The sequence below is a fragment of the Vanessa tameamea genome, chromosome Z (genome assembly GCF_037043105.1).
Source record: "Vanessa tameamea isolate UH-Manoa-2023 chromosome Z, ilVanTame1 primary haplotype, whole genome shotgun sequence".
Taxonomy (NCBI): domain Eukaryota; kingdom Metazoa; phylum Arthropoda; class Insecta; order Lepidoptera; family Nymphalidae; genus Vanessa; species Vanessa tameamea.
The window spans coordinates 369714-385420 of NC_087341.1; the positions used below are offsets into that span (position 1 = coordinate 369714).

Below are 15707 nucleotides of genomic sequence, written 5' to 3' on the forward strand. Positions count from 1 at the left end.
TTTCAGATACCTTTAATATCCGTTACAATGCTACGGTGCCACTGCTTTTTAGCCATTCTTTTTTCCTTCAGTTTTAATATAATATTATTTTAGAAATATGATCCTGGTCTTTTAAGAAGTGAGGCCGATCCCGTTCAATTTAAATGAAATTAAAAATATTTGTAATTGCCCGGCTCGAAAATTTTGCGTAGAGTATTTTTTTTATAATTTTTTTTTTTTGTTTCAAGTATGAACATTTGCAACGGAGAAGTAATTAAAAGTTATATTATAATTGAAAATAATATAAAATTATATTAGCCCTATTAATTAAGCATATTTTTTTTTGTTTTCGAATAAATGTACTAGAAAACTTACTAGAACGATTAAACTAGAACGCTAAAACCTAAAAGTGGAAAACTAATATCCAGTTATGATAAGTCTTAGAATATAATATATCATGAGCTAGTTAATACTACTAATTTTCTAATAACCTTTACATACTAATAATTATTATCATGTACCATCTCGGTCAAAAACATTATAACTTACTTATTTATGATTACTTATCATGTGGCTTTAACTTTTTAATTGTTTGATATTAAATGATCATTGCTATCCATAAATTGTATGAATATTTCTTAAATAGTGAAACTACTGGCAACTATTTGATCTAATATGTTAAGTTTCTTGTGCCTGCTATACCAGTGCAGTGCTTAATGCAATTGTCTATTCACCCTTCAGAACTTGATCATAGCTATATATTTGGCACTAATAAGTATGTTAACTTCCTACAGAAGTTAGGCAGTTGAATATAAAAAATTAAATAGATTTAGTGTTGCCGTCAGTAAAGTAAGTACATAGAATTGTAGTGTACATTTTAAACGAATTCATCTCAAATAAAATGAGTTATTGCAATCTATTTTCAGGTATATTCTATATCGAAATAATCTAAATAGGTAATCACCGGGTTTACTTTTTACAAATTTTAAAATTTTCTTTTGCATTCATAATTATTATGTACATATATTAAAACAATAGGACTCATTGTCAATGCCCAGATTGATCGATATGCTGAATAGTAATCATTACAACACTATATTTTGATATTCTACTAAAATAAATAAAAACTGTATGTTAATCGCTTAGAAGATGTTCATTGGTCAAAATGAATCATTTAATTGGTTTTCATTTTTGTTGCGAAGTGAAGTTGTGAAGTTTTAATTCAATAAAATTTTGGCTTCACTTATTATTATTATTATTTTATTCTGACTCTAATTAACCGTAAACCATTAATATATTGAAAAATACAGAAAATCAGCTGTTGTTATAATTTTATTGATTTGTTTTACTATTCATAATCGGTAAGGAATGGTTATAATACTACAAATTAATATAAAATATTTTTACATTAGCAGCGAGAATGTCCTACTTCCACAATATGAAATTGCAATATGTGAGTGGCAACATTCGAGAAAGATCAATAAATAAGGCAGCTAGAGATAGCGTAGAAGCGACGGCTCTCACGGTAGTCGGCACTTCGGCAGTGCAGTTCTACTTTCAAACATACATTAGAGTGATTCGTATTAAGTCGAATTTTACTGTGTAAAATTATAAACTTTAATTATTTACTGAATAACTGAATGAGTGGTAATTGGTTAAATAAGTTATGCCGTAAAATGTTTGTGTTTTCAAAATCAGGCATTTTTTTATTTTGCAAGACTTACCTGTGAATTAGTTCGTTGTGACTGATACACTGTTCTAATTTTATTTAGTTTAAAAAGTGAAAACTGATAAAACATCAGAAGTAAAAAAGTGTATGCATAATACTGAAACAAATACATTTTCCACCCCGCTAAGGACACTATCTGACTATTAAGTATATTCGTAATAGAAACTCATGTAGTTGGTAACCACTGGGTACATTTTCGACGCGGTCTCGACACTATAAAGGAAGCGCAATGAATACTCCTTGCTTTAGTGGGGGCTCCGACAGGCTTATTCACGAAGCCGATCAACTAATATCGTATATCGAAAGAGGCTCCACAGTGCAAAAGTTTTATCCTCGTAAGCGTCCCGAGCGTCGCATGTTGTCTGTGCGCCGTGAAACCCACCAAGTGATCTGGTTCAGACAAGGAACCCTGACCCGGAACGCTTTCGAAGGTTCCATAGACATTCGAGATATTAAAGAAGTGAGGATTGGTAAAGCATCAAAAGATTTTGAGAAATGGCCTGAGGAGACAAAGCGACTGGAGAACTCTAAATGTTTCACTATTTACTATGGCACAGAATTTAAACTGCGCTTGTCATCATTTGCAGGTAAATAGTTTGATAAGTCACGGCCAAGTTCTGGTAATAATAGCACTATGTGAGATATTGCTTTATTGTCTATATTTGTCACGGTCAAGGCTATGAGTCCATTTGTTATGCTTTCATATAGACGTACATATGATTTGGCACTTAAAATGAACTCTGCTTACATTACAGCCCAAACCGATAAGGAATGCGAAGCTTGGAAACAAGGCTTAAGGTTTCTCATTGAAGAAGCCATTAATGCTTCATACCCTTTACAACTAGAGAGGTGGCTGAGAAAAGAATTTTATGCCATTGAAAACCACAATGAGAAGTTAGTATGCTTATATTATATTTTGTTCAAATTTGTTTTTTTGCTTAAAAAATATTACCATATTTGATTAAATTTTATATTGAAATATTACAAATGATAATTATTTATAGTAGGTTCTATAAAAAACAAATAATATGAGAATTATGTTATTCTATATATAAATAGACAAAGACAAAATAGTTAAGTTCACTTTTCTTCTTGGGTGAATCAATTTATTTTTGCAATTATTTGGCTACTAGTGACAAGATCTCTTCGTCATCTCTTGTCAATAAAAGTGATGAAAACAGGACATTTTTTGTTATCATTCATATTGCATTTAGAGCATATCATAGACATTATTATGCTTATATTGTGAAAATTAATTACTTTTTTTATTTATTTAAGAAAAACATTATTAATTTAATTATACTAATTAAGCAATATATGTATACATATATACAATACAAGCTTCAATTATTTAATATAACTATGTGAAAATGTAACTCGTTGAGAATTGATAATTTATATAAATGAAACCAGAATTGTTTATGAATGAATAATGTATTTCCTTTGATCAGAGTAACACTGAAGGATGTCAAAGGATTTTTACCAAAAATCAATTGTAAAATTGCAACGAGTAGATTAAGGGATCTGTTTCAAGAGATTGATAACAACAGGAGAGGGGAAATTGGCTTTGATGACTTCTCTTCCCTCTACCACAGACTTATCTTTGATGAAAATGTAAGTTGTGTTCTTATTTTCTTTGATATAATCTTTATTAAAGCATGTGCTTGAAATGGAAAAATTGCTTACACATAAGTTACTTACTACATTGTCAATTTTATAAATGTAGGGGTAAATCCACTTTACAAACCCTTCTCATAATATGCAATATGTTGTCGGCATATTAGGAAGAACACAAAATAACTGGTAAATATTTATTTATATAGCAATAATAATTTATTAATAAAATAAACTTTTTTGATTAAAGTGAAAGAGGAAATGAGTGAAGGGAAACAACAATCTAGCAGACTTTGTTTGCTTCTTTGATGTTTATCTATATGATTGTTTTTATGAATTGACTAAAAAAAAGATTATATTTTTATGATGATAGTATCAGGTTCATCATTAGGCCACAAACAATAAAAATCTGCTTATAAAGCTTGTTGGCAACCTGGTTTCTTAACTATCTACTGGATTTGCTAAAATTGTTGTAAAGTGGCTCTTACCCTCAACTTTCCGAACAATGTTTTCTTCATATTTGTTGTACTTCAATATATTTATTTGCAGTAGAGCTTGAAAATGCTTTAATGTATAGAATAATAAAGCAAAATAAATGTTTATGTTGCCAGTTGCCAAGTTATTCTGTTATGAATGATTTTACGTTAAAGCTTATGAATTATAAATGTTACCGACAAAATTTAACTTGGAAATTGAGTACAACTTATTTATTTGCTTCAACTATACCCATAACATGTTAAAGAATAACCAATGTAGACTACTAAAGACTATAAACTATGAAATAATGCATAGTAAGTATCAGCCACACAATATCAGGCTTCTGTAACGGTCACCAATATCACCTTTAGGAAATTGCTGGTTGACACGGTAGGATCTCGAAGGATTAACGTCTATTAGTTTTTGGTAATACACACACACAGAGTAAAAGTATAAACCTTTGTTTTTCTGTTCATTGCTATTGGGTAAGCTTTATCTTACAATATTGTTTGATATCACCAATAATACTATTTCTTTTGAACACATACACTGATATTTAAATTCAACAAGAAAAAAGGAACTACTTTTATAATAATATTATTAACGAAAACCTTCTTCGAAACGCGTGGTACATTCTGGTATAAGTTTTACGGTATATAATATAGACTTACTTTAATAGTTCTTTCAGTTAAGCGTTTCAAACAAAACGTCTCCTCATTTATAAGTATTGATGATAGTCGGTAACATTTACTTGTAGTATAAAAGCTCGCGCAAAACCGAGGTATAGTAGCAATGTGGTTCATGTTGTGTTTGTGCCGATACGAATACTGCAACGCAACGCGACCTATCCACAGAACATTCAAGATATATTTGACACGTACAACCTCTACTGTGTCAATGGTACATCGGTATTGTTGCGCGATTTCCAAAAGTTTCTACTAGCCGAGCAGAACGATCGCCTCGGTGAAGATGAGGTTCGCTCCTCACAGTTCATTAGGGACTACTTGAGAGACCCGCAGAGAGATATATACGAGCCCTACTTCAAGCTGAACGAGGTGAGCGATCAACAAGCGTAGGTTTACGTATGTTGTTATGTTTATAACTTTACTGAACTTCATGAATTATTCATTACGTATGTATATGCCATTTGCAGTTTGTCGAAATGTTGTTTTCTAAACAAAATTCAATATGGGACAGCAAAAATGATTACGTAACTCAGGATATGACGAGGCCCCTATCCCATTACTGGATCGCATCCTCGCACAACACGTAAGTGTATGCTATGATAAGTTTAAGATAGCCAAACTCGAATTCAAAAATGTTTAATTTGCATTATTTCTGTAGGTACCTCACCGGCGATCAGTTTTCAAGCGAATCGTCACTAGAAGCGTATGTGAGGAGTCTGCGGGCCGGCTGTCGGTGTATCGAGCTAGACTGCTGGGACGGCCCAGATGGAACCCCCTTTATTTATCACGGGCACACGCTTACCACTAAAATTAAATTCATGGACGTTCTACGTACAATTAAGGAACACGCATTCGTAACATCAGACTATCCTGTCATACTGTCGATAGAAGACAACTGTTCTCTTCCGCAACAGCGGCGCATGGCGGGCGCCTTCCAAGACGTTTTTGGAGAAATGCTTTTGGTTCAGCCAGTAGAGAAAAATGAAACGAAGTTGCCTTCGCCGCACGATTTGCGTAGAAAGATCATTTTAAAACACAAGAAGCTTCCAGAGGGTGCCGAGGAAACTTCGTTCGCATTCCGTCAAGAAGAGGGCAGGGATTTAGATCTCCGTAACACTATAAAAAATGGAATCCTTCTCTTGGAAGATCCCGTAGACAAGGAATGGCATCCGCATGCCTTTGTGCTCAGTGATAACAAGATGTACTACATGGAAAATTACACTAGCCACGATGAAACAGACCTCGACAGCGACGGGGAACCGGACTTAGAGATAACTGCCGTGTCTCAAAACGAGTTGCACTTCGCTGAGTGCTGGTTCCACGGGAAGTTGGCCGGTAACAGACAAGAGGCGGAGGAGCTCCTGCGGGTCCATGCGCATCTCGGAGACGGCACGTTCCTGGTACGCGAAAGTGTCACTTTTGTCGGTGACTATTGTCTCTCATTTTGGAGACAAGACAAGGTTAACCACTGTCGGATCAAGTTGAAGCAAGAACGAGGTGTCACAAAGTACTACCTTATTGACTCAGTTTGTTTCGACAGTTTGTATAGTCTCATTACGCATTACCGTCAGCATCCCCTGAGGAGTCAGGTTAGAAGATTCCCGGTATTTATGTGCACTTATATTGTATAAGGGTTATTTGATGTTGACTTTAATGGTTTTGTGATACACATTTAATTGTTATGTGTAGGAATTCCTGATAACATTGAAGAAGCCGGTGCCTCAGCCCAAAAAGCACGAGGGCAAGGTGTGGTGGCAGCCGAACTGCTCCCGTGCTCACGCCGAGGAGCTGTTGCGGAAGACGAACATCGACGGTGCCTTCCTCTTGCGGCCCAGCGAAAGGGAGCCCGGCTTCTATGCGATCAGCTTCAGGTACGTACTTCCTACCTTCCTTCATACTGCTCGCTTTGAAATTCGCAGAAAAATAATTGCGTTGCCTAATATTTCGCACTCGACTCAAACGCCCTCCCGCTCTATAGAACGGAAAAGGAGATAAAGCATTGCCGCGTTAAGCAAGACGGCCGGCTGTTCACGATCGGCACATACAACTTCGAGAATCTCGTAGACCTCGTCTCCTACTACGAGAAACATCCTCTCTATAAGAAAGTGAAGCTGTGGTACCCGATCAACGACGACATCGTGAGGAGAAATATGACGGTGATTATAGATTCTAGTAGCTGCCGATATTCTTAGATAAGCTAACGTTTGCATCGATATCAGTTCAATTTTCCTATTTTTGTAAAATATAAAATTTCTAAGATCATAAATAATTTCTTAAATGTTTTGTTTGCGTACCGAATATGTATGTATGGCGCGGGTTCATAATAAATTCATCAACTCGCAGGAACCAGACGACAGCTCGGTGTACGGAACACCTGGTTACATGGATCCTGCATCATTTATTTCCAAGGTAATAAATTTGAATATACAAATTGTGTCAGAACTTTAGTTACCGTCTGATTTCATTTATTGATCTGAGCTTGTTTTGTTGAATCTTTATTTTATAATATTCGCACTTTGAATATAGGGTTGAATTTGATTACGTCGGTATGTATTTGTTTTTAATTCTCCGAGGAAGTTTATCCCTCTCAAAGGTCATTCCATTACCGAGCGCGGAATTTAAATAATGTTTTCTTACTGATGACGTAAGTAAGGTACGAATATATTGTGCAGGTAAATATTCCTGCGGTATTCGCATGGAGGCGGGAGCCTCCAATATTGACGATAAAAAGTATATCATTATTTTAAATCATGAAATAGATAAAATGCGTAATTTTAATTTATTTGAATAAACATCTATTATATAATGATATAGTATATTATGATTTGTATACACAAACAGCCCGTACTTTTTATGTATGATACAAATAAGCCTTATTAGTTTTATCCCGAGAATACAATTCTTGTATTTATAAAGTCGGGTGTCTATTAATATTATGTATTTGGTTGATTTCACAATTTTCATCAAATTTGAAAAGTTGGATGGAAGATAGAAATAGTTATGTGACCGATGCTCTCGCACCAGGTGACGGTGAAGGCGCTGTACGACTACCGAGCGCAGCAGGAGGACGAGCTGTCGTTCTGCAAGCACGCCATCATCACTAACGTGGACAAACCCGACGAGGGCTGGTGGCGCGGCGACTACGGCGGGAAGAGGCAGCACTGGTTCCCCGCCAACTACGTGGAGGTGATCGAGCCGTCGCACGTGCCGGACATGGTGAGTGACTCGGTAGCGAGTCTTGCCCTCGCATTCAACAAGCGTGTCACTGTCAACTTACTGAGTTTCGTCGTTTTATTCTAACAGACCAATATCGACAGCGAGACAGCAGCTCTCGGAGCTTTACAGAAAGGTGTAGTAGACGTTCTCGGCGCCGTGGTGGAGCTCGTAGTCGGCGAACAGAGCGGTTCCGCTCGTTGGATTGTACGTATACAGAGCCCGGCTCTGTGCGCGCCCTTCGACATGGCGGCGCCCACCCGAGAAAACGCGTTGGAGTGGATGTCCGCGATCAAGGAGGCCGCTCAAAGCGCCAGCGCCAGGTCCCTGATCAACAAAAAGATGGAACGGACTTGGCGGATCGCAAAAGAAATGTCCGATCTTATCATCTATTGCCGCTCGGTGACTTTCAACGCCGAAAGACTTCGGAACGGATTCGTCTATTACGAGATGTCGTCCTTCCCGGAGAGCAAGGCCGAGCGACTGATGTGCCAACAGGACACCAGCTTCTTCACGAAGTACCACGCGGTGCAGCTCAGTCGGATCTACCCGAAAGGGCAAAGAATCGACTCGTCGAATTACAACCCGATACCTTTCTGGAACGTGGGCTCGCAGATGGTGGCGCTCAACTATCAAACGTCCGACAAGTCCATGCAGGTCAACATGGGTAAATTTAAGGAGAACGGAAACTGCGGGTACGTCCTGAAACCCGAGTTTATGTTCGACGAGGGCTACAATCCGTACGACAAGGGCAGCATCACAAAGAGAGCCACCCCGATTAAGGTGATGCTGCGGGTGATCGGTGCGAGGCATCTCTGCAAGACCGGCCGCGGGACGGCCTGCCCCTTCGTCGAGGTGGAGATCATCGGTGCAGACTACGACAGCGGCATTAAACTGACCACGAGAACCATCAGTGAGTATACCCTCTGTAAACACGATACGTTCCTCGTTGGCAATCAGTGTCACGTGGGTCATCTCGGAGTCGGTGAAGGAAACGATCCGTACTACCGCGAGGCGAGTAATGTCCGCAACACAACATAATCATCCTCTTAATTTTCATACCTTTCGAATATCACCGTAACCCTGTAAATAACACAAAAATAGTAACAATGACTTTGATCTGATGAACACGACGTCTGCTCTCTCTCTTTCTTCCTTGAATTTCTACTGCAAATATTTATTTAAATATGTCTCATGTGTTTTTAATGAATGACTTTATATATATATAATTAATTTTGTATATAATAATGTGTAGTATATATGTGTGGCTTTCGACGTAAAGACGAGCAGAGTCCAGGAGATGTCACAAAAGCACTGGAGGTTCTACCGAAAGAAATTTGCACGCAAAAGCTTAGGTCTCGCAACTTTCAGCGAATTTGCCGAAAATGTATAGCAATGACCGCTAGCACTAACACTGCCAAGAGGAGAAGCCCATAGAATATTTCCTTATACCCGAGACGGTCTTTTCTCGTTTCAATGAAACAACAATTTCGAAGTAGATTTCTTGTAGTTGGTCTGTATTTTAATATTTTATGTAACGGGCGCACATTAAACACAATCATGACAGTCGACGACGCATTAAATTGTTTATATGTAACATGAAGCGGATACCGCCACGATCACACGATCAAATCTGCCAGTAAAAATTCTCCATTTCACAAATTATATAGATTTCCACGTTATGATTATTAACATTTTAATATCAAAGTCTTGTGTTTTTCACTGTAACTTCAACTTGGTCAAATTTTAGATCGAGTTCACCGCGGATTCGGAGAAGGCTAGGCGTTATTTAGCTAGAAACTCTTAGTCCTATGTTAATTTTAACCTATCATAAACTTAATGTCTTTAACATTTGATTTTAAATTAACTCGACGAAATAATCTCATATTTTCAAATCAGTTTTTTTTTACATTTTAAACGAGTTTGCGGCTTCAGACTCTTGGCATCTAGCCTACTCCAAATCTGTGGTGCCTACTGTACTAACGAGGACTATTCTGTAAGAACAAATTTGAACCTCGACGTTGTTTTTGACTATATTATAATCCTGTCAGGGTACGCACATCACGATGGCGTGTCACCTTAAGTTGGTTATCTATATTTTACGATCGGGTCAAGCTTCGAGTGTCACGTTTGTCTCTTACGGAGTAACTTTGACTCATTCCGACACATATCTGATGTAAAATCACTAACATTTTGTCTGCAATATTACTTTTCACTTTCAAGGTGAAAAACTTGTGTCATTAAAAATTACTTGTGTGTCATATACACAAGTAATTTTCAAAGACACTAAGCTTGAACGCACGTAAACTTACCCGCAACAACTGAGGAGCGCGACTTTGCGTACTGTATGTATAATAATTTATCGTGAGTTATTTAAATTCAGAAACATATGATGTTAATATTTCATCTTGAAAGTGAAAAACTTGTATCATGATTTTTCCTAGGCCATCGTTTCTCAACCTGTTCAGGCCCGAACCTCCAGAACGATTTGAGTTCGTCGCATCTGTTAAAAGTTCATTCGACACTATTTTCTCAAAGTTCTAACACGCTTTGCTAAGGTGGCCCATGGCTCTCCATAGTTACAACGGCTCAGTAACTCTTTGATCTATTTCTTACAGTTTAGTATCGCACCATTCTGAGGTGTTCTGATTGTCGTATTCTGTTTTGAGGAGGTTCACTATCTCTGTGTCCAAATCATAAGGAAGGCTGCCTTAAGTCAGATTAAGATAGCGGGAGCGCGTTTATTATTTAATGTATCAGTGTGAGGGTCCCAAGGTTGGGAGACATGGTCCTAACTTGATTACAAACTGCATATATAACATTTGACTATAAGACATGTAACCAATTAATATTTTTTATTCGTTGTAGGGCGAATTGTAAGGTTGTTAAAGCGTTGTTGTGACGACGCAGTGGGTCAGTTGTTTACAGTTAGACATTACTACTTTTCTTTTTTTTCTTGTATCGCCTTGACGTTCAGTTCCCGCTTCTCATGGTAGCTTTAGACATTAGTCGTTGTGCACGGTAGTCGTGTCGATGTTGTTCGCCCCACTGTGACGGTTCTGATGCCCACCGATGCCTCCTCAGATGACAACGGAATCAATCCCGTATGGAATACGATATGCGAGTTCGAAGTGGCCAATCCGGACCTCGCCCTCATAAGGTTCTTGGTCCAAGACGAGGATATGTTCGGAGACCCAAATTTCATCGGCCAGGCCACCTTCCCATTCCGCGGCATCCGTTCCGGCTACAGGAGCGTCATCCTCAACAACGCCCACTCGGAGGAGCTGGAGCTGTCGTCTCTCCTCGTCCACGTATCCTTTAAAGAAAACTAAATACATCAAGCATGAAGGCAGGTTTCCGGTCTGTTTTGTAACATAAGCGTTCGTTTTGTTCTGTTATTGGTGGGGAGCGTGGTGCTGGAAGAGTGAGCCATTGGCGCAGTCGACAGTTGTATCAAAATTTCTATGAGCTTCATCGTAATTAGTGAGAATTATTATAATGTGATGTAATATTTATTTGTATACAGATCTGATACGCACAAAAAAGCTTATAATAAGTGTAAACAAACGAATTTAATGAATAAATCCCGGCAGACTGAGTCTCTTTGTTCGTCTGGTTGTATTGTTTGTAAGGGACGTGCAAAGATATATTTTGATTCAGTCGGATGTTATGTACACGTGCCGCGGAACTGAGATGCCTCACTTAGCTTTATATTTTGAGTGAATTCTGCGAATGAACTCACTCGCAGGCAACTACTATTAAATAAGTATATTATATTGTATTCTTTAAAATAATTTTATATAATTATATAATTTTTGATATATTTAAAACACTTTAAAGGTGACTTCTCTATTGGAAAATAAATTATTATGTAAGAAATAATTAAACCCATATAATATCATGTATCTGTAGTTTGTTTACTGCGTCTGAATTTAGTGTTTTTAGTAGAAAATAATCTTTACAATTATTTCACCGTGGAATCATTTCGTTACAACAAGTACTTCTGTAATAATGCTACGTACTTGCGTATACGTCTATTTGATTATAACAGGACAGTGACTATTGTTACTGGCAGCGTGTTGAGTAATTTAGAATTACTATAACAAGTATTTCAAATTCATTCGAAGAAAATTATAACAAAATATTATTACATTTTGTAAAACATAGTTTCGTTTTCATGTAACGAAAATGTGTTACGTGTTTTGTATATTGTTCAATTTGTAAGCAATATATATAATTATGTCGACGTATCAAATATTTTCATACATACTTTTATATGTTTCAAGCGTAATCGTCTTTTTAATAATCAAGTTAAAACTATTTCTGGATTCTGGTCAGTGTGAATATGTAACGAAAGAACTTATGATGGAAATACGACTTGTATTAATAAGACTAATCGCTTAAACTTGAATAAAATTATACTAAACGAACGTTCGCCTAGACATTGACTGAGAAAGAAATTTGAAAAGAGTGATCGCCAATATAATTGGTCATTTAAGATAGGTGCAGCGGCAGCGGCGCGATTCTGTAAGGATTCACTTCGCATCTCGCTCGTGAAATGTTGTCAGCCGATTTACTGTGATACGCCATTTTGATACGTGTGTCCTATCAATTTTATAATTATTATAGTCAATGTCGCGTATCACTCTGACATTCCACTCTCGTCTGTGGTGAGTTTCGAGTTTCTTCTTACAGAATAGCCCTGCGCGTAATGTAGCGGAATGGATATATAAACGATAAGAAAGTTAAGCATTTCGCTCACGTGCTCTGCTATATACTTATATTGTATTTTATTAGATTAATTGAACATATATATACTACGTCATGTGAGAAGCTTGGTTTTGTTATTATTTACACGGATTTTGTAAATTCTTGCACTGAATCGAAAATATGAATATGATGCCAGTGATTATGAGTACAACTCGACAAGCTTCGTCTATTATATCATAGTCTCGATGGAACTTTTGAGGAAACCCTCACGGGCCACATGCAATACGGACGTCTGGGTAATAAGGTGGAAAGTAAGAAAATACTCTCCCGTTAAGGAAACGGTTACATTAAATTCGACTTAGCGGTACGCAGTAACCGGCGAATGTACATTTGACCAACGAATCGGATACTTCGTGTAAACCGATAAAGTGTTTATTTAAAAATAAGGAATGTCGCCACAAAAAGAGAAGCAACTCAGACGGCGTATTTTAAGACATCCGACCGGGAACGTTTCGGGATATAAAACATTAACAATTTGCAACGAAATGTTATTCCTATGTCCGTCCGTCCGACACGTCGTTCACATATTTAATGCATTTGTATCGATTATTCAAATGAGACAAGAACCGTCCGCAGCTGCGAGGCGAGTCCGTCCCGGGTCCCGGCGTGATCAGCGCTACAGATCATTCGCGTTATATAATATATGACTACACTCGGGTATCGACTGCAACACGCGGTAAAAGTAATTTAGTCGGTAATTTAGTCGGAAAACACTTAAATATTGATCTTTTTATTACAAATTTTCAAAAAAGAAGTTCGTATGAAATATTTGAATAGTAGAATATGATATAATAGAGCGGCAAACGTCCGCGTTCGGTTTTTCAAATATTTTTCATGATTTAGGAAACGTGCGACCAGAGGGCAGCGTAGGCTTAGCGTTTCAGTGCAGGAATGTTCTCGATCCTTTAGATTGACACTTCATTTATACCGTCGAATACATTTTGCCTCTGACATCATGTCCTTATGAATATTTCTATTGAAAAATATATAAAAACTAATTGACATACTAGTGTCATCTACGTGTTTAATCATAATAAAATGTATCCTCATATAATCAAATATTAAAAAAATGAGTACATAAATAAGTACATTATACTATTTATAATAATATCTATCAATAACATTTCAATAGAATTTGTAGCAAGACCGGTCTTCAATAATCCTTCCCCTCAAGCAACCTGCTCGGAAGCGAGTTTAAAAGGTTGCCAAATACTTAATACATTTAAGTATCAAAACAAAAGTTCTTCCTCAGTCCATTTAACAACTGAGGCTGCCGTCGTGGATCCGGGACGTTTTTGATACAGATCCTATTGAAATTAAATAACGTAAGATTCGTGTTGCGGTTTCAATGGTGCTGTTTCTGTTGTACACAATACCTAAATCAATATGGCAGGACTTCGATATTTTCTATCTTGAGTATTGTGTACAAAAGAACCGCCATTAGTGTATTTTTAAATTAAGGTACTTCAAAGATTTACATTTTATGACAAATATATAACGCGAGCCATGCTTTAACAAAATGTGCCAATCAAAGTAACCATGTGCTAAAATATATATTTAGTTACAAATTTCAGTACACTTGACTCAAAACTTAGAGTGGTTTGTTCTAGCTCGACGTGAATTTGATCTGTAATTTCAGTTCTGATGTTATTGTACACAATCTCCTTATTTAACAAAACCTAAATTCTGTGATGTCAGCTTAGAAGGTAGTAAGAATTTTAGTATTCTCTATTTAGTTCAGACATTAGAAAACTTATTGCGTTTTAGTATAAATAATAAATTTCGTAACTTCCTGTGAGCACGTTCGGAAACAACAACATTGCCATAGGGCGTGCTACTGTGTACGTATCGTCGCTCTTGACGTTCCACCGTGACCACTTGCATGTATTCTATCCACATTATCTTGATCTTAATAAATGTTCGTAATGTGTAGTATTGTTAAATAAAAAAACATATAACCAAAAAACAATTATAATCTAAATATAGTGACATACATTTAACCATTATATAATGTTAATGTGTGTTATTAGTACAATATACGCCCGACCCGTCCAGCTCAGACTGGCGAGGTTTTAATGAATGCGTGCGTTTATCGTATACGTACTAGTATTCTGTTGCATTTTTAAATATCTAATTATATCATTTTAAACTGACTAAGTTTTGACTGCTGCTTATAATAACAAATTAATTATAATTTAGCTAATTGTTTAAATACATTTATAAGTTTTTCAGCTGTGACTTCTAAAAATGTATTTGTTTTTTTTAATTTTCTTCGCAACTAAATTTGAAACGTCGCGCAGCTTTGCATTTATTTATTGTATTTAAATACGATAGTTTACTCATGTTGTCTTTATTAAATAAGTAATATACTTGATGTAGATTTAGAAATAAAGTAATTGTTATTGTCTCAACCATTTTATCATTTCTTCAATCATCATTCAATGAATAAATATAAAACGACAAGAATGTACTATAGTACCTGTATATTCATTTTGACCCAAGACTTGTTACTCACGAATATTTGACATTCCGTAACCCATTAGAGCAAAGTTTACACGGAATATGTTGACATTAGGTACTATGGCATTACAGCTCTGGAAACTTTCCAGTCCGTTTATATCGGTCAGTACTTAGAAGGACTTTTCCTAGGTAGCTGTGGTTATTGTTTTACGGCGAAGATTCGGTTGTTATTGAGGAAATTGCGACCGAAGCAGATCTGTCACGCTGATTATCATTCATCAGTAAAAAAGAAAAATTAAATCCCAAAGATAGCTCTGCTACATTACATCAGATAATACATACAATTGTAACATTATCCTGTTTTGCTTAATTTTCATGACAGAAAGCATTTTTATCAGAATAACGAAAATGTTATAACATAATTATTCTACATTTGCCGTAACTAAAAATATCAAAAACGATTCACTCGAACCGCAATAGTTCCAAGTAAAGATCTTTAAAAGAAGGAAAGTAATTATTTCAGTCTGGATAACAAAAAGCTAAACTATAAACATTTTTTACTAAATTTTATATATAAATATTTTGACTAAATCTCACTATAAAAAATTTAGTTTATTAATTGTTTTCATACATTAAATAAGTACCTATAAACATAATCTATCAGCTACTTTATAAAATTATAGGTTTGTTTACTCGTACCCCGTCGATTTAAATTATCGGAGCGACTTAGCCAAAAATTAAAATCTAATTAATTTGTATATTTTTATGTCTTTTTTCTT

The 15707-nt window shown here is 36.2% G+C and overlaps 1 protein-coding gene across 1 annotated transcript; it reads left to right on the plus strand.

Annotated features, from left to right (window-relative positions):
• Positions 1-1484: 1484 nt before the first annotated feature.
• Positions 1485-11590, plus strand: LOC113403969 (1-phosphatidylinositol 4,5-bisphosphate phosphodiesterase gamma-1). Its single transcript, XM_026644663.2, has 12 exons — positions 1485-2295; positions 2464-2602; positions 3160-3322; positions 4654-4854; positions 4953-5068; positions 5144-6074; positions 6175-6356; positions 6464-6641; positions 6829-6894; positions 7510-7701; positions 7789-8611; positions 10783-11590. The coding sequence occupies exons 1-12, from the start codon at positions 1938-1940 to the stop codon at positions 11028-11030; spliced, it is 3597 nt and encodes a 1198-aa protein (XP_026500448.2). The 5' UTR covers positions 1485-1937; the 3' UTR covers positions 11031-11590.
• Positions 11591-15707: the final 4117 nt, after the last annotated feature.

Coding starts and splice junctions, on each gene's coding strand:
- LOC113403969 (XM_026644663.2), top strand. CDS start 1,938: ATGAATACTCCTTGCTTTAGTGGGGGCTCCGACAGGCTTATTCACGAA. Junction 4,855..4,952: donor CCTACTTCAAGCTGAACGAG/GTGAGCGATCAA, acceptor TGCCATTTGCAG/TTTGTCGAAATGTTGTTTTC. Junction 6,895..7,509: donor CTGCATCATTTATTTCCAAG/GTAATAAATTTG, acceptor CTCTCGCACCAG/GTGACGGTGAAGGCGCTGTA.